The sequence below is a fragment of the Anopheles marshallii genome, chromosome X, assembly GCF_943734725.1.
Source record: "Anopheles marshallii chromosome X, idAnoMarsDA_429_01, whole genome shotgun sequence".
Taxonomy (NCBI): Eukaryota; Metazoa; Arthropoda; class Insecta; order Diptera; family Culicidae; genus Anopheles; species Anopheles marshallii.
This window is the reverse complement of record NC_071325.1, coordinates 1,185,017-1,205,127: the sequence shown is the minus strand read 5'-3', so window position 1 is coordinate 1,205,127 and position 20,111 is coordinate 1,185,017. Positions and strand designations below refer to the sequence as shown.

General features: G+C 46.6%; 1 protein-coding gene across 1 annotated transcript; it reads right to left on the bottom strand.

Moving 5' to 3' along the window:
* Positions 1 to 3,245: 3,245 nt before the first annotated feature.
* Positions 3,246 to 18,316, bottom strand: LOC128712786 (alpha-1B adrenergic receptor-like). Its single transcript, XM_053807662.1, has 4 exons — positions 18,212 to 18,316; positions 7,805 to 8,071; positions 6,815 to 7,024; positions 3,246 to 4,391 (listed from the first exon to the last, which is right to left on the bottom strand). The coding sequence occupies exons 1-4, from the start codon at positions 18,308 to 18,310 to the stop codon at positions 3,246 to 3,248; spliced, it is 1,722 nt and encodes a 573-aa protein (XP_053663637.1). The 5' UTR covers positions 18,311 to 18,316.
* Between the last annotated feature and the right edge of the window lie 1,795 nt (positions 18,317 to 20,111).

Below are 20,111 nucleotides of genomic sequence, written 5' to 3'. Positions count from 1 at the left end.
TGATGATCTTTTTTAATGTCCGCTCCCCACACACATGAACGCAATCGTGGTTCGAGTAATGTGCGAAATGGTTCGTAAATAGCTGATGCCACGGTATCACTGCATCGGCAAGGGAAGATGGAGGTTTCAAAAGCGGCCGCTTCACCCGGTGCGACAATCGAGCGTAATGAAGTGTTGAGTGGGGTATTTGTTTCCTGCAGAGGGCGCTTTTTTGTGTGCCGTAATTCAGGCGACCTTCAACCTGTGGCGGGTGTGGTGCTCCACATGGACAAACAATGTTTACTACCCATGAGGGGAAGGGTATTCGGGAGGTAGGATAAGTTTCGGTTGGGGGGATGAAACTAATCGACTAAAGCTTTAAACTTCTTGGCTTGCTAAAGGTTGCCCAGAGGAGTCTCTGCTGGAGCGGTACGAGTGAAGGAGAACGATTACTTATTTATATCCGATGGTTTTCAAACATTTAACTTCTCTGCATGTTTCTCCTTCTCGCTTTCTCTTTCGCTCGATCGATTGAGTATCCACACGTTGGACACGTGCATTCTACCCATTCCCGCCATCAGCTTTATCAACTCGATCTGTTTCTGAAGGATTCGCTATGTTTTTGTTTTCACTTTCTTGTTTCAAATGTTGTTGGACGAAAAATTCATCGTTCGTGGACCGTGTGAGTAATAATTGATATCGGTGCAGTCCGTATCCTTGTGCCCAATGTTTGCTTTGCTCCAACGTTTAACTCCTATCGCCGCGCTGAGTTGGGGCTCCTATGTGACTGCTGGGTTGGAATTCTCAATATCTTATTTGAGAGGCGCACGTACACTCTGGATCCCCATAACAAATACACGCAGCCAAGACGGCTAGGAGCGCGGAAGGATCGCAAACTTGGACTTAAAACAATTATACGGGCTTCCGGAATGCCCTTTTCGACGGTTTGACCGTGGCTGGTCGAGTTGGAAACATGAATAATTAACGCTAATTTCAAGCAGCGAAGCTGTACAACGGCAGTATCCACACATCCACCGTCTTGCGCCTCGTGTGTGCGGTCCACCATGGAAAGATATACATACATACAGGCGTTCACGGGCCATCCACAATCAACGGAGGTATACAACTTCCAACAGAAAATTGGGTCTTGCCGTGGACTCGTACGTAAAGCACGAAGTAAAAGCAAAATGGTTCGGAAATAAAGCAAGCGCTACGCATATGCATTCCATTAGAGGTAGTATCTCTATTAGGAATATCAATAAATACGTAGCGTTTTTAAACAGGCAACAATGTTATTCTGAGGCGTTCTTTTCCCCATTATTAAGGTTAAAAAATGGCATCTTTTGTACTGAACAATGCGTTTCCACGGAAAGGTCAGTTTCATTATTGCAATTGGAAGAATACTGGCTATCGGATTTTAGTTGAAGTTTATGCAAACCTCTGTTAGAGAGGGGTAGTCTTGCTGTGGAAGCCAAAGAACATGGCGGACCCATGCTAACACCTGATTAAAGAACTCATAAATAGTTTGATACAAAGATGCCCTTTGGCTTGGCAAGCCGAAGAAATGGTTCTATTACATAATAAGGGACACTGCACGTCAACTTATCAACTTAATTCCCATTATCGGGGGGAATTAATCCTTCTGTTGGAATCCTTCTTGAACGGGGCTAATAGATCACACTTTGGTGGGCCCACCCATATGTGATCTATTATGGCACAAAAGAACGCAGGGGGGAAGATTTTTGATAAATCTTCATTTTTTTCAATTCTCCAAAATGCGATAAAGAACGCTATGAACTTTTTGGTACTCCTTATTTTAGCGCATGACGCGTACGGATGAGGGAGAAACAGATGGGGATGGTCGTCTCGTGTGTGCGTTCGCAGCCTGTATGGATCATTCGCTTCGTGTTTTGTGGACGCATACACGGCAAGATCCAATTTCTAAAAAAAAGGAATAGTATACCTTCGCGAGCTGTGGACGGCCGGTGGGCGGCTGTGTGTGTCACGCCTTCCGTATACATTCGACCGAGCGCTCACCACGGCACACCTGCGGGCATCAACGGATTCGCAACACGAACGTCACAGTGAAAGCATATGCATGTCGTAACGACGCTGTCATCGAAACCATTTTTTTTTTTGGCCAGAATCGAATAACGCCGACACCAAACGCTGAGCTAACACAAAAAACATTTCCGTTTTAGTTTATTCCATGCCTCTTAATAAACCCCCGGCTCAGGGGCAGGGATTTTGCTACATCATATGGAGCAATTACCATCCAGTGGGCATCTTTCTAGCCTTTCGAAGTTATACAGGAAAGGGTTTCATTTGTTCGGCCCTGCCTGTACTCCTTTTGCATCGATATACTGACGGCGATGCGCTAATCAACCGACTTTCCTTCCTATGCTGTTGACGTTTCCTTGCCCTTGTTTACGCATTTACATACCTCGCTTACGTTTGGTTCGGTTGTCTATTGTACTTTTCGTCCATTTTTGTTTCAGTTTTCGATTTTTGTTCTGTTCTTCCTTTTTGCTTCTTGCTGGGTAAAAGGTGCTCTCGCTTCTACGGTGTTGTTTTTTCTTCTTCTGGTTTTCATTTTGCACTACAGTCTCAAAACATGATTTGTACGTGCAGATGTAATTACGCTTACCTAAGAGATTGTTTCGTTACCACGCGCGCGTATGTGTGGGTGGGTGGGTGATTTCATTTTGTTTAAATTCCTTCGATTGCATCACTTACTTAACATTTGTTTTTGTTTTATTTGGTGTAAGGGCTGTGATTACGCTGATGTGCGGTTTGAAATTATCTTCCAATTTTTCTAAATAGATTTTGTTCTAATTTGTTTTACATCGTATTTTCTTCTCCTTTTCTTTGCTTTTTTCTACGATGTTCTTGTTTTTTTTGTTTAGGTGGCGAACGTGCTGCTATTTAATGTTTTTTCCCATTTTTTCCATTTTCTTCTTGTCAGTTTTGGGATTAAACATTTCCTTCACACAAAACTAAATTCGCTTCACGTCCATTTTTCTACTGCGCTCCTCCGTACCCCCGTCCAAAACCATCCCGTCCCATTATCGGGAAAACATTAAAGACGGGCGGGGATGGGAGTGGTTTGGAATGACGAATGGAGGGGAGGAAGAGGAGAGCAAGCATGAGTTTGCTTAGCAGTGTAAATCTTTGCTTCACATCTAATAGTCAGTTAAATATATATATATATTTATGTATTTAAATATATGTATATATGTCTAAGTATATAAGTATATAACCGCTTTTTAGTCAGTCCCGTTGCCTAAAATTTCCTGCAGCGAGGAAAACTTCCTAAACGATATCTTCGGCTCGAGGCAGATGGGGCCGGCCGAAAGGGGTGCGGCGGGGTGCAACTTGGCACCTGATTGTCCAGCGACGCTGAGATTGTCTGTGATGCAGATCGGTGGTATCGTGGCGACGAGTGCCGCCGGCAGCCGCCCACCGTCGACGGCGGCCGCCGCTATATCAAACCCTTGATGCTCGAACACCGAAGCGGTTGGCGAGAGGGGCGATGAAGGGGGCGGTGGCGGTGACCGGATGCATCCCGGTGTCTCGTCATCGGTGAGTATCTTCGTGATGGTGATCTTTGGCCGCGGTCCGGCACCGTGATGCGGATGATGGGAATGTTGCTGTTGGTGCATATTTGGTGTCGGATTGCATACAAACAGGGGCCCGCTCAGTGCCGAGCAGCTGCCGAACTTGATGCGCCCGAGTGGCGACTGCAGGGACGCATCGTGCGACGATCCGTCCGGTTCCAGACCGATCTCGGAGCGTGTGTCCGGTGCGGTCGCACCACTGGCCGAACCGGGCCGGCTCGTGTCGGCGGAGAACGCAAGCAGCAGCGGTTGCTGCTGCTGCTGTAGTTGCTGCTGCTGGAACTGGGTGCCGCTGAGCGATGGCCGACGGGAGCCGCAGGTCGACGGTGTTCGCGCCTGTATCTCATAATGGATCTCGATCTTTTGCTTCTGCTTGCGCCAGATGTTGCGAAACGAACGGCGCACGATTTTGCTCCGCACGCCGTACAGAATCGCATTGATCGTCGGCGATAGCAGCAGCAGAAAGGAGGCGACATTGAGCAACAGGGCCGGTGTGCGCCAACCGTTCGCCACGAACGGTAGCATGCTGTTCCAGAGGATGACGAAATAGTACGGACAGTGGAACAGTATCGCCGACCCGACCAACTGTATCACGTTCGCTGCCGGATTGTTCTGGTTGGAGGCTTGCGTGTACGGTTTGCAGTCGGCCGCCGGTCCGGTACCGCCCGGACCCGTACCGGCATTCGGCACAAAGAACGGATTCCGCTGATGTGTGATGGTCAGCTGGGCGGACAGTGTCACCTCCAGGATGGCGGAAGCGATCCGGTTGCGCTGGTAGCGTGCGATCATCAGCACCTGGAGACAAAAGGTAGAAGACGTATGGTAAGGAGAAGTCATGCTAGCCCCGCCTCACTATACAGGGTGCAGTCAGTCAGTCGTCTATGAGCTCTCAGGTTGATAGGTGAAAGAAACGAGGCAATGTAGGTGCCCAGCAACACCTAATCTATATTGGTCGCGGCGTGGTCCCACAGCATGGCTACAGAGGTAACGAATGTCCATACTTCTGCTTTATCGGCACAGCAACCTCAAGAGGTCTAAGGCCTGCCAATTCTTGAGTTGAGTGAGTGAGTTGCGGGATTAGTGGGTTGTAGTTAGTATCTACACTAGCCTTCATGATCTTTGATGAAGATGATAGGAATTTTATATTACAATTCCGGTCCTCACAAACCCTTGCTGGGGTTTGAGAAAAAAACCATCGTAATTTTCTAATTTGCTCCAAAGAAAATTCCAATAGGGGCCTATGAAGACGTCTTCACGACTTGGAAGTCCCGAATATATATTGTCGTCGAAAAGATATTGATGGATAAGTCTTGGATGGCTATTTTGAAGATTGACTGATCAATCTTCAAATGTACCGATCTGATCAATAAAACAATTTCCATTCCAAAAAGGTTCATTACATTTCAGAAGGACGCTGCACGTTATACGTGCATAGCTAAAATAGGGTGGCAGCCGGCAAAAGGAGGAGGGCGAATGTTCCAACCAAACACGAACAGAGCAAGGACGCGTACGGGGTGAAGGTTACTGCCATTTAGCGTTGTCGACATGCAGCCTGGGACCGGCCTTGAAGAAGGTTCACGACTCGAACCCAGGTACGGATATAATCCGTTCCCACTTTCTTTAACCTCCGAAGATGGGGTTTTGTCGGCGACAACTCCATTTCGTTCACGATTGCCACCAGACCTGGCTAGGAAACCCGTGCACAATGGCATGATTGCTCAACGATTGGGAAGTTGATTAAAATATATCGTTCGCAATCGATTTATCGATTCCCTTTTTCTCTGCACACCTCAGGAAGTTCAGATTCGTCGACCTGCTCGCACATTTCCCCAGTCGTGACCAAAATAAGGGAACAAAACATTCCCTGCTTCTCCACACAGTCCCGCCATTCTTCGTGCTACCCCCCTCAAGCCGTGTTTTGCTGCGAGCGCAAAATTGGAAAACCGCGTCAGAGCACACAGGGCAATGATGCACGAGCATCCAGGCGCGCGCGACCAGGTCATAATGCAAATGGTAAGCGTGTTCGATGTTGATGATGATGATGAGCCCCATCCTACCGTTAAACTCCGGGGTTTTAGCCGTACCGATCACGCCTCGTATCGAAATCCGCCGCTACACTATACACACCCGCACAAGATTTACTTAGTAACGTGCTGTACCGCTTGCCTACCATTCGGGCGCAATTACACCGAGGCTGGATTCATTCCCGGTACTCTACCAACGTAGCTGCCGGCGGCGTGCACCGAGGGGACGCTTTTGAAGTTTATCGCACATCCATATTCATGAGCAAAGGTAAAGCTTTTTTCTGCTGTACCAATGTGCAAGCGTATGTGGGCTTTTTTATACCCTGTGTGTGTGTACGTTGGAGTGTGGTGTGTGTGTAATTTGGTTTTGTTTTTAGCGATTAAGGAAGGATACAGTCGGGTTTGGAGAACTAGTGATGTGCGGGTCGTCCAGGAAATTTCCAGGCTGTGACCATCCGTAAGCAATTCAAAGCGATCCAAAAGGTCTTGTAGGATCAGTAGGATCAGTAGCAATAGGTTCAGGAGGTTCGACCCGAACTCGTTGCGAAAATGGGTAGGAATCCTTTATATTTTGTACCGCACCTACCGGAGTCTTTGGATCTACTGGTATTCTTGCAAAGCTACTCCCAACTCTGGGTCGATTCGTTATATGAACCTTATGACCCATCACCAGTTACATCAAAAACATCAACGACAAAAAAAAAACACTTTTTTGTTTAGAAGTCACTATACCATCGTGAGTGTTATAGCTTTGATACACTCCGCAGCGGGCAGCAGATGGAATGGGAGTCACATAATTAAATACGATATTATTCGGAAGCGCTAAATATAGTATACCCTGCTAGAAGGGGTGGTAACAGGCGCCACTTTATGCCGAAAGCTAATCTCAACCGGTATCTTCGACCGGTGAAGGGTCGTAAAATTACGTGAGTTTAGTAAGGTGTGGAAGCGGGAAGCTGGGAGACTAGGGTAGGGCACGATGATGATGATGATTGACTTACTGATTGCTGTCACTGTTGTGCCTGCCGGAGCACAACTTGACATTTAGCCATGTAGGAGGAGCACTGGCAGTGTAATTACGCGCGAGACCGGTAAGGTGCGTTACACCACGTGGGACAATGCGAGCGAGAATGACGTAACGGTGGACGCCGGGACGTATTTTCGGGCAGGGAGGGGAAAAAAAAGAATGCCTACCTTCATGTTGCAGCCCAGGATCAGCACAATCGGTAGCAGGATGGTGAACAGTACGAAGCTGATGCTGTAGATGAGCGATTCCGTCGTCTGAAGGTTTGGCAGGCAGAGTTCGTAATCGCTGTCGAACTTATAGGCCGATATTCGTACCGCCTGCGGTAAGCTGAAAAGCGTCGACACGATCCAACCGGCACCGAGTGTTATCAGGACCTGCTGTTATGGGCAGAGTGTGTCGCCAGGTGTCAGAAATGGTATGAAGCCGTACCAGATAGAATAGAAATAGGTAGGAGTAGGAGTAGGAGATAGATAGATAGAGGGTAGATAGAGAGGGAGAGCGAGAGAAAGATAAAGAGAGAGAGAGAGAGAGAGAGAGAGAGAGAGAGACAGCTAGATCAAGTAACATGCGACAGTGTGCTAGACAGTGCAATACAGTATGATTGGTGTAGCGTGCCTAATATTGTGCCATTTATTGGAGGCATTTAATTTAAATTCCATATGGAAATATTAAAATGTGCATAAATTTATCAGCATTATGCAAGATCTATCGTTTTTAGAATATATGTTCGCTTGTAAAGTTTCATCACTAATTTTAATTAAATGCGCCTAAATGTATGCAATCTACATCACATGGGATAGCTAATAAAGAGTTTTGGTGACGATTATTTTTGGAGGCTGTTATTAACAGGCTGGATGGTTTGAAACGAGAGTAAAACATTAGAAAGTGTCCACCGTGTCATTCATTTTCATTCGTTTGTTTGGTTTATGTCATAATTTGATACGGGTGTAAACACAGATAACATTTACTCGGTGCCGGGCATAACATTTATCCTTAACGTGGTAACGATGACAGGCGTGTTGTGGTTGACTCAAATTAGCGCTTTTATAGCATGCAATCACTTGCATGTCCACGTACTGCGCACTTTCTTATGTTTTACCCGTAAGGTGCCTTTCTTACTACGTACGATGCTCACTATACAAAACAAAAAAACGTACCTTTTTCGTGTTGATGAACGTGCCATAGTGTAGCGGCGTGGCGATAGCAAAGTACCGATCGAAGTTGAGTGCACACAGCGTCCATAGCGCGATCGAGTGGAGCGTGTTGAAACAGAGCCCGAACATTAGACAGGCGACGTCCATTGCGTCCAGCGCCACGGGTAGCAGCCGGAACAAGCTCGCGGTGTAGTAGACCAGATAGAACAGACATAGTACGGCGTTTACAACGCCCAGATGGAGCAGCAGTATCTTGCTGGCGAATGTGATCTGTGAAGGTAGAGAATGGTGCTCCGATTTAATGCACCGCCACAATGACACGCTCCGGGCGCTGTTAAAGGGGGTATAGGGAAGCTTATTAAAAGGATAACTTCAATTAGGTGCACTATTTTATTATGGCCTTTGTCAAGCTGCCAGCTTTAGAGAAGCCGATTTGAAGGCTGCTTACGTCGCGGCACAACCGTATCGGTTTCCCTTAGCAACTTCCGCACCAAGAATCCCTAGCCAGCGATGGGTGGTTGCACCGCGAACAACGCGCGTCCTGTACAAACACACGAAACAAACAAAGCCCCAGTCATCGTGGCTGGGTGGGTTCCTGCGGCAACCGACATACCAATTAAAAGTTGTTGACGGTTGGAAAATAAGAAATGCGATAGCAAGCGCCCGTGCCAATGTCACGCAGGCCGCTAGAGCCCAAGATATCCCAATCCATCCACCGTGCCGGATCGGGTGCATCGAAAACGCTGGCTACATCGGGGCGAGTCATAAGCATCTGGAATTCATCTCCGCGTCTGCGACGAGAACGAAAAACAGTACTCACTTGGCAACGGTTCCCCTGGGGGGGTCGCTTTGCCGGGGTACTGGTTCCACCAGGTACGGGAAGCGCAATAAACTTGTACAAATTAATCGCTTCAGCGCACAGGTAATGGCCGCACAGGGCGGGAATAAATAGAAAAAATATATATAACAAGCATAATATATATACGCATACATTTATGTACACGTTCCGATCCCGGTACCGGTGTGCAATGCCATTGTGAAGCATTGTAGCTGGATGAAAGCTATCGTGGAAGGGGGAAGGAAAGTAGGTTAGCAAATAAATCGTACCGCTGCCCGTTAACTGGCCAATCGTCGCATTGGTCACAACCGTAGTCCGATAATTGGCCTCCCCACCCCACACCCCACCCCCACCCACACAGGCAGTTAGGCATCGGAATGGAAGACATCAGGGTTAGAAATCCAATATAGGCAGCAATGGCGATAAATAATCGGACATCCCTTTGTCGTGGTCACCGATCCGGACCGGCAGTGCTGTGAAATTGCAGCCCTGCCAGGCGCAAAAAAAATAAAAGCCCAAACGGCATGTCCGCCGTGTACGGTGAAATAGTAGCAATTCAGGCGTACAATTTTCATTTTCATCAGCATTGAAAGTGCGCTAAAACACGTTCGAGGGAAGGAATTAAAAGAAAAAAAAAAGCCTCGGGAAAATGGACAACGAAGCACAAAGCGATGTTTCAAAATGGTTACAACGGAAACAAAGAACGGCGAGAATGGAAACAAAACCAAAAGTAAAAATAAAAACCAAAGTCCAGTCACGGCGTAAAATATCTACACCGTGCTCACTTTTCTTATCGGGTTCGGCAATATTCCCGTTTTGGTTTCTTCTTCGGCCGCCGCTTCAAGACACCAGACGTGCGGTGCGGTGCAGGCGTGTTATGCTCCCACACCCGCCCGCCACCTTGCTCCCGCTGGTGAGTATCGTGAAAATCCCGCCCGGTGCGACCGAGGCACGAGGCGAACCAATTTTCAGCGCCAATGGATGCAGTTGTTTGCCAGGCGAGCGTAATCCGCAATGCAAACAAAATCGCACTAACTACTGCGGACTGGGAGCACCGGGTATTATGATTTGCGCTTCGACATGCTAGCGTGTGGTGGACGAACATGCGGGATGGGACGGACCGGCAAAATGGGAACGTGCTGGAGTGGTGAAACCCCTATCCCTCCCCGGAATCGAGCTTCCACCGCCACCGATCGATGTGCGAACGGTGACTTCTTTTCGCTGTGTGTGAGCTGCCTATCGCTCACCGTTGTTAGTTCGCAATTATAGCTCAAATCATTTGCCCCATCATGGCTTTGATTTGCTCTTTACGGTCACTGGATATACTGCTGGGTTAAAGAGTGGGTGTGCAAACTGTTACACATCAGTGTCGGCAAAGCTGTTTGACCGATAATTAATTAGACTCGATTTGTTTTCCTACCGTTAAGCGATTGCAAACAGTCAGGTCAAAGGTTTCGTGGGGTCTGTTGCAACGGGAATTCGTAGAACAATCTCTAACGCTTCGAATGGTAAATAGTGCACGATCGTATCGTTAAAATTTAGCGGAACTATTACTCAATGGAGCTTTAATGGGATTTTGCAAAACATTATCATCTCTCAACCAGACTCCACTGTCCCATTGTGGATCCTTCTCAAATATGCAACACGTAGGACAAAGCCATCTGTTTGTTACCCCGTATGGTGTTACTGTCATTGGTTTTGGGGTGTTACAACGCCTAACAGTATGCAATTATTAGCTTCGGGATTACTTTTAGTGTAGAATGTTGGGGTATATTTTCCACACGCAAATTCAACGATCTATAGAGTAATTAAGTCTCGTAATAGGCAATGTACACTGGGAAAATCCCCGTATTACGAGATCTTGATATTCAATATATCTAACCCAAACCCTAATTCACAATGACAAACATCCCTTATTATTTATAAAATGCTTATTGCATAGCTGTAGGCGTCTAGTACTAATGAAAGACTAGGCGTCTAGACGTCTATTGGAATCGAACGTCCATTTGAGTATCTTCCTCAACATTTCTGTCCTTCGCATCTAAGCATCTTCGCGTATAAGGTTTAATGAAAGGATTTGATAGTATTCTGAGAATTTTTAATCATTCTAAAGTTGCTATCTACGGGTTATAGCATGTTCTAGAATTCTTTGAAATAGCAATATTTCGTAGAACTTTTATAGCTTCGTAACGGTCCAATGCATCGTCCTGGAAGCATCTGTACATCGTTTCCCGTACATGGCGACGGTATCGCTTCTAGGAATAAAGCATCACAAACAAAAAATCCATCTGTCTGTTTCACGCGCACGGTGCCGAGTGTTTTGTGATGGACAATCTCGCTCGTCCAACAAAAGGTTCGTGGAATGGAATTACCATTTAATGTCAAAATCAGCTCGTTTTGCAGATCAGAACCAATAATTTTGCTTTATTGCTCTACCGTTAACATGCTTCCTTTCTGGCAGTCTCTCTCATAAGCCCGTTTGATGGACATCTCCTCCCTGGAGCAACCTCTCACCGCATTAGACAACCGATTAGGTGCGGATAGAGGCGAGATTGGACGGAGAAAGCAAAAAAAAGTAGCGGGAGAAAATATTATAAAAAAACGCAGCTACCCAAAGCTCTAACCACGAGACACAATGGCATATACTGGCGTCAGTAGACGCGCGAAAACGGGAAGCGAAAAGTCATAAGCGATCGACGATAAAAGCCAATCAAGCGTACTGACAGGATCCGGTGCATCCTTCGGCCGGGCTCTGCAAAACCTACCGCAGGTTCTTCGCCGCGCCGTTTCCCGTGCAAGTGGGAACTCGCTGATGAGGAAGTCGAACACCAGCGAGGACAAATGTAATTACACCCTGAGCCTTGATGGATGGATGGATGACGGTGTGCTACTGTCAGGGTGCTAGTTACCCGGGGAACTTCAGGCTACAGCCGCGAGAAACACCGGGCACATTAAGTAGCACATCTGGAATCTGGGCCGACATTTCCTGAGTGAGTGTACTCTAATGTATTTTGAGTTACCGAGGGCCAAAGCACCCGGACACCGGCAGTGCGATGCACATCCTACTTAATCCTTGTGTGTGAGTGTGTGTGTTTTTTATATTTCTTTTGCTTAAATTGGAAATTGGTCCAGTGATAGTGCTGTTCGGTTTGCTCCATCGAAACATACGCTGGAAGAGTAAAACTTTATTTGACAAATCTCATTGTGATTAAGCGAACCTTCAGCTGATGTAGAGGGAACGGCCCATCCTATCCCTCCATCAACTAGCCAGCGACAAAAGTGTCCTTCGGAAAATGCAAAAAACACACATAATAAAGCTACCTTCAATCAATTTAGATTGATTTTTCCATTTAGATGATTGGCTCTCGGTTCTAGGGATCTGGTGTCTGAAACTACGAGACCCACGGTACTGGCGGTAGAGAGAGTGTACAAGTAATGCAATAAAATAAGGCGAAAAATAGCTTTACAATGGTCGACCCGCTCCCAGAATTCCGATTCCCCCTGCGTGACGGTCGGATACAGTTTGTTTTTCGGTTGTTACCTTTTCATTCCGAGTTCTCAGTTTCCCAGGTTTGCCGTGCATAGGTAATGATCGAACCGATCCATTTTCTGTCGCACGCAGGACACATTACCCATACCCTAGGGACCCTTGTGCGTTAGGTTAGTGGAGTGTTTTTGTGAATATCTGTTTTATTTTTGTGTGTCGGTTTCGCTCCAGCTCCTATCTACACCCCGGGCAAGTCAATCACAGCGCTACTTATTCATTGTGATGAGTTTGTGTTTTCGTGTTTGACGAACCTGCCCTGCAATAACCTTTTTTGGATTCATATCTTCGCAACTTGTCCAAAGTTTCCCGGCAAAAGCCCCAAACAAGCACGCACACAAACCCACCGACCAGTGTAAGCGGGACGGTATCCCGGTGGAAGAACGGGACAGCGCCCGGGTGTACGTGAACCCCGGGTAACGTCCAATTGAAATTGATCTCACTTCTGTGTTCATCTTTTTTGTTTCGCTTTTTTCAGTTCGTTGCATTCGAATCGACAGTTTATGGCGGTATATGTTTGTGACTGCGAATAAACAGAGCAAGATGTGCCAGCACACCGGTGGTGGTGGGTGTAAGGATCGGTGCGGGATCGATTTGCTTGTCAAAAAATCAAACACGCACTAACACATAACGACACCCGAGGGCCGGTGCTGCCGGTGGGATTGTCACGCTCGCGTACAGATTTAGTCGCTTATTTACTTGCGCCGTTGACAATTTGATTACGGGCAAGCTTTAGGCGGTCGTGTTATGTAGCTAGGTTTAGTAACCAAAAATCCAAATGTACTGACGGTGATGGAAATTGTAACTGACGGTATTCCGACAATCGCGAGTGGGGTCCTTTTTTTTTTGCTTCTTTCCACCTGTCGCTTGGCATTTCATCTTTCCGGTGCAGGCAAAAAGGTGGTAAGGAAAGTGAGAAAAAAGTGTCGGAAAAAAGAAGGTGGAGATGGCATGAATAAACTACGTCCAGAATACGAGAGTTTGAATGTGTGCGCGAGTGAATGCTTGCAAAATATCAAATTCAATCAACTTGAAAACTTCTTTCAACTTGCCGGTGTGAGTAGAGGCAAATCTTCCGTGTAGTGCGTTATACTACCGTGATATGTTTGCATGGTATGCGCGGGACCATACTTCTTTCGGTTCTTCTTTCTCTTAACCGTTTATTCGCGGCGAAAACCGAAGCCCAGAAAAAGTACCCGGGTCGTACTTGCACGTAAAAGCCTAAATTGGCCATTATGAGCGATTTGATGAGCCTTTACCATCCGACCGCAAGGCAAGGTGTACACACACCGTTCTGGTTGAGGTTACCATCGGTTTGGAAAAAAACCCGAGCCGAACTTTTTGGGTGCACAGTACATTCCGACATTGATTGATTTATTTAATTTTCGGTTCGGGCATTCGTTACAGCATCCGAGTACGGCGTAACTCGTAACTGGCACGTGAAACCGGGGCATTCCTACACCCGGAGTGTGCAAATTGTGAAACGGCGAAGCACTGGTAGAACAAAAACCGCAACCAAACCGGTACACCGCTGTCCAGCCGTAAATGGTGTGGATATGTTGACCGGGAGCGGATGGAAATAAAATCCGGAGCATTATTTTACGGGGAGTTTAATTTTTTTGGTGCTTGCTCTTACGTGTTTTGTTCCTTTACCGGAACCACAAAACGAGACAGCAACAGGTACGCACAAGGTACCTGCACAAGGATACAGAGCTCTTATGTTTTCCCCGCCATATTCACCCATCCCCATGCTGAGGCAAAAACCTATGGGCTGATGTTGGTGATATTTGGTTTCAAATTGACCAACGGCTTGTTTCTGGCTGGATGGAAAACGGTTCACCATACGCCGTGTAAAAAGCAACTTTCCTCTCGGTAGCTTCTGACCGGACACACACACACCTTGGTAAATATAAGCAGCATAGGGAAAAGTGACGCTTGGTAAGGTGGTAGAAACTGAAGGAAATGGACACGAAACACACGGAATGAATTTACAAGGATTCCCGTGTGGTTTCGGTGTGGTTTAGCAGAAGTTGTTTTTCTCGTTCTGCTAATGCGCATCCCACCCCATCGTGGTGCTTTTATCTCATTTTGTACATCATGTCTCTTCACCACTACCACCATCCGCTTCTGCTATCGTACCCACGCTCTAACTGGTACCGGGTCGTCCGTGTTCTTATGAGAAAGTCGATTGAAATCGTGCCGCTGGGAATCGAATTCGTATCGGCGATTTTCCACCGCATGTGCTACCTAACCCTTCGGCAGCAAATGAACCTGTTTCGGGTGGGAAAACACCCGCTTGATTGGGTGCGTATGCGAGAAAATAAAACGATGCAAAAGGCAGATGTGAGGGGCAACCAGTGCAGGGGATTTCGGTGTACCAACGATCGTTATGAAGAGCAGAGTTTTAACGCGTTAAAAATAGGCCGTATCGTGTCGTTTCGATTGCGATCCAGCTCAAAATTTTCGGTATAGAAAATATGGAGAAAACAAAGACGTTATTGCACACAAACAAATGGCAAACCAATAGCGGATCCTTCAAGGGTTTGTGGCAACAAGACGCACGCCACTGCTCAACGGGCCTTTCGTGTGGTGTACCGATCCATTCTCACAGTGACATCGAACAAACAAAGCAAACCAAAAGAAAGAAAAAAGGATGAAGCATTTTCGGGCTCGGGATGGTACCGGTCGTCAAAAAGCTGGATCGGGGCGTGAAGAAGGCATCCACAAACAAAAAAAAAACAGTAGATAACAGTGATCACAGAGAAAAGAATATAGCGAAACACGTACAGAGACACACACCGAAACTTTCGCTGGAAGATTCGCAAGGACACGAGGCATCATTAAATTTTCACCATCGGTTGCGCTTGATGGTTTTGGTGGGTGGTTTTCCCTCCCCAATCGACCTCTCCGTTTTCCTGCCGCACCCATTAGGTGTGGGTGGTGGTATTGTAATCGGTAAAGGCGAGCTGCTTCGGGCGCTCTACAAATGGGGCGCTTTAGGGCAAACTTTGGGTTGTCGGGTGGTGAAGAATCGAAAAAGGGATCACATTGAAAATAATGAAGCGAAAAAGTGGCTAAACAGCAGAGAGCATAGCCGGCGAACGTGGAATGAAAACAGCAACAATAACAAAAAAATGTCGAAATTACGAACGAAAAGTACGTAAGTAACGGTAGGTGCCTTAAAATAGACACACCGAAACCGGCGGAAAACACGATAACCGGTCAATAAGAGCAATGATCAAAATATAATAACAATTTCCATTCGTTACCCGTTGGTCACAAGGGTGGGGAGAGAGAGAGGGAGAGACACCCGGTTTCAGACAGCAGGGTGATAAAATTAACCATTTTCACCGTGCTTCATGAAAAACATACACACACACTTCAACGCCATAAAAGTGGGGGATTGGAACCAACAAAAAAAAGCAGCTTATGATGGAAGAATATAAAAAAGACCTGGCACCCGAAGTGATGGATATTGAAATGCAACACTTTTCTAGTGGTTGCTGCGTCATCAAGCGTCAGTAACATGTATATTTATATAGCAGGAAACATGTAGGGAGCGGGGGGAAGGGGGCTTTGTCCACATCGTTTCATGAAGGAAAACAAGAGAAAAAAACAAGGATCAAGAGATGTGTAGTGTGCAGTAACGCATCAGGATCCAGGTTGGTTTGGATCTAATCCGGAATTCACGTTGGATATTTTCTTTTCCTCAGTTTTTCTTAGCCCAAACACCCGAAAAAAAAAACACGAGACAAACAACAGCGACACGCTGGAGAAACGGTGCCAGCATTTAGTAACAGTAAGCGAGCAAAGTTTCTACAACCCAGAAGGTAAGATTTCCTCACTGTTCCTCATGCATTTTCTATGCTCTTTTTAACGGAGGGGGGACGGTGTTGCTGCTTTAATAATTCCACGTTTGGCAGACCGGACGGAAGGTGTTCCGGTTTCAGTTGCGTCCCGGGGTCAGTGCAGGGTAGTCGACGCATGGCGGTGGTATCATGAAGCGGAGGGTTTGGAATGTTATTGATAAATTTTCGTTCGTCCGTGGGGTTTTCCCGAAAACCTGGGGACGGATTGCCTGTGCTTGCCTTGTTCGTGAAGCACTCTTCCTTTCATCCATTGAAACCGGTGTCGGTGTGTCTATCGGTGCCTGCGATGTGCTTGTGCAAACGCGAATGGCGACGGGTTGAGAGGAAGGGTGTACGGTGGGGTGTACGGTTGAGAACTTTTACCGACTCCCGTGAAGTGAACCATCTGTTCCGTAGCTCTCGATAGAGCTTCAGCGGGGAGAAGGGACAACAGGGAGAGTCCTCCGATAAAAGCGCGTTAAACCCAAAATGATCGCGCGTGCAGAATGATAGCTGCTGGAAGGGACGAAAATAACGAAACCACCCTGCTGCCCAGTCCCCAAACCGGGGCCACCTCCGTAAACGCTATCAACCATTTCAAATAAGTAGTGTTGAAAATTTTGACTTTTAAATATTTAATTGATACACCCGTGCAGCACCAGGCGCCTCCATTGGGGTTGAAGCACGCGCCCTTTGTCATCACACGCTTCATTACAAAACATTCACCCCTCTTCCATTTCCTACGGTGTATACCAAGTCGGTTTAACTACATGCTTTATGGGGTTCTAGTGTATGTTGATTTACTGAAAGACCTCCGAGAAAAAAAAACTGCATTGACGGAACGCGACCGGAAAATTGAACGAGGTTAGACACGACGTTTGTTCGTCACATTCCCCCGTTAACGGGATTATAAAGAAAGCTTCACGGAAAAGTGACTGTCGGTGTACATACAATGCCACCTTCTGGGAAATGAAATTTAGATGACAACAAAACAAAATTAAAAAAAAAACGCTCACACGCCCCAAACACTGTTACACCACCACCAAAGCCAAAACCGCCGTGGCGGAATACAACAGGCCCACTCGAGCGGTTCCCCGGAATCACCGATGGAACAAACAATGGCCACCACCGGCAGTACATTGGCACCCACGACAATCCCATTGTTCCGCTTATCATCGTCGCACTCATCGCGGTTCGGGGTTTTGCGCTGTTGGCCCACTCGACGAGCAGTCGGGACCGGTTCGGAGCACTTCAAATGCAACCACGGTGAAGGATCTTCGCATCTTGATGACTTTTGAATTCGTGCGCATATAGATAGGGACACGGCCGTCGTGACAGGTGAGCGTTTCGACAGAACTTTGTTTTCCGCAACTTAAAAAACAAAAAAACAAACAAAACCCCTCACTAGTTTTCCCGTTTTTTTTTGCATGTCAGTGCGGACGGCACGGTGCTGGGTCGAAGTGGGTTTTTGTGAGGCTCTCGCACCAAATCTACGATATAATTCGGTGGGGCCTTTCTTTTTTCCTTTCGTTTTGGAAAAAGCTCGTACTGGAACTTACGAAGGGACTTACTGTGGGACGTACGAAGAATTATATACTTCCATACAAATACAGGCGAAGAGAAAGGTATTAACATACCTAACTTATGCCTTTGCGTGATATGATGGGATTGTTGCGGTTACATTGGCAGTATTAAAAACGAAATAAAGATGTAAAAACCCACGTCCTTTCGTTGTATTTGGATTGATTTCTTCAGAACGCACCGTCCTATGCGAGTCAAACCTTTTAGACGATGGCATTATTACGGTGCGAAATATCCGCAGGACGTGATTCGTTTGGAGAGAAAAAAAGGCTCCACAACAGTAAGCTTCCTCTCGCTCCTTCTATCTCAGCCGGGATCTGCATTAAAATCGGGCTGGAAAGATTCATCTGAATACACCGCACGCACGGTATCGATGCAAGATTATTCACCTGCAAGCCTTCAAAAGAACTCGCCCCTTCCCACATCCTTCCGCCACTTAAAAAGATTGCATTGTGTGCCGCCCAGGGACGTTGGCAACCTCCCGGGGTGCGATGCACTCCCGCACACAGTGGAACACAATTTCTTCGATCGATTGACTGATCGATTCGCAACGAGGCGTGGTGCTGCATTGCATTGATGGTGGGGTTTAGCGAACTTACCTGTTTCGTGAGGATAACGATAACGACAATGTAGGAGTTGACGACGATACCGATTAGCACGGCAACGAGGGCAAGTATTTCCAGCTGGTACGGTACCATTGCGAACGGTTCTCGGTGCCGGTGGCGGTGTCACGATGGTGATGATGCTGATGGCGGTCGGTATCGTCCTGGTGCAGCCGTGCCGGACAGTAGACGCGACTGTTCATCTCCTATAGCTGTTGGTGTCCTGGTGTTTCGGTGCCCCTGCTGCAACGTACCTGACAAACGGGGGAGGTCTATTCTTTTCCCTCCCTTTTGCTCTCTCTCTCTCTCTCTGCCCCAAATTGAAACTCCGCACAGTGGTTTGACACAGCGGAAGCCCCTGGCACTTCAAACGGCAAGTTGGGGTTTAAATGCTAATAAGAGAAATGACGTAAAAGGGAATAGCACAAATTTCAATCAGCAAAGTAAGCAACTGGGAAAAAACCACAGTAATAAGAGGTGACAGAGGTGTTCAATGCCTGGATTGGAATAAAGCTCGTTTATTTGATTCGCGGTCGTTTATCCAACATAAACAAGTTTTTTACTTGGCTTCGAATTCTCTAGAGGAAATAGATTATTCTTTTTTTAGATGTTTCAAACATTTAAAGTCTCAAAATAGGGTTATCAAGGAAGTTAATACTCGAAGATACCTTCACGCACACGATATGTCTGATTGGTCGTTAGAGTCATACTGACCTATCGAACACTGCAATGTATTCAAATATCGCAAATCTATATTGCTTATGTATTCGTTGAATTCTGTTCAAAATAAATTCTCATGCCTTATTGCGAATTGTGTATGTAGTGTATTTAGATGCGTGGATGAGCGAGACAATATAGTTAGATTATTATCTATTTGGACTACAGGAATTGTACTCTAATACTATTGCCCCTCTATTTATAACATCGAATGCAGGTATTCAAGTGAACGAACTAGAAACATGTGTCCCTACCAGGTATGGTTGTACTCAGCAAGAAGTAGTACTCCGATTCTGTTGCTTATCACACCCACACACCTTATAAAGGGTCTTTCAGCTCGCACATGAACATTTCGAACACAAGCAAAGTGTCGCATCTTCTTCAATTAGACAGGAATTGTGTGCGGACAGCCGGTATGCCGCAGTCTCTTCATTTTACCTACCTGCCTTCGCTATTGTCTCCTCTCACCAAGTGCTGCAGATTAGTGGTTGCTCCCCGTACTGAGGATTAGATTGACAGATTGCTTCGGCTGCTTGATGATTGCTGGTAATCTGCACGTCCACACCATTTCCCACGCCGCATCACGAATTTCAAAACTTGTCCTCTTAGGATTTGGCGTCTGTGTGTGTGTGTGCGTGTGTGTATGTTTTGTATGTGTGATCGATGAATACGATGCGTTTGATTGGAGGTACTTTGCGTTATAATTTACCGTTATACCATGCGGTGTACGTGCAGGTGTGTGCGGTTGCTATTCGTTTTCGTTAAATACTGCTGGGAAAAGTTGTGCTTGTGGGTGTGGGTGCCGGTCGACGCTTCGGGTACAGCAGGTCAGAATCTTCCAAAGTTGCTATGATATGTGGTGTGAAAGGTGTTTATGCACGCACGGGTGCGCCTATATGTATGTGCGGCTCTCTCGGTATTATATTTCGATTTCCAAGATGTGGGCTGTTTCTTTGCAAACGTTCGTTTCACGCACGTCCAACAGGCAGTAGTAGCCACACACTTAACCCTAAGCCTTTTTGCGGAGGATACGCACGCAGATGGGTGATATCAGTAGGCGGCGTACGAAAGCGGTTCGAAAGAGTTGTGAGGAAGGAAACATTTTATACCAAACCGCGTTTGGACACACTCGGTGTATTATAATATCTTACCACCTGCTCTGGTTCCACAAATGGTGGAT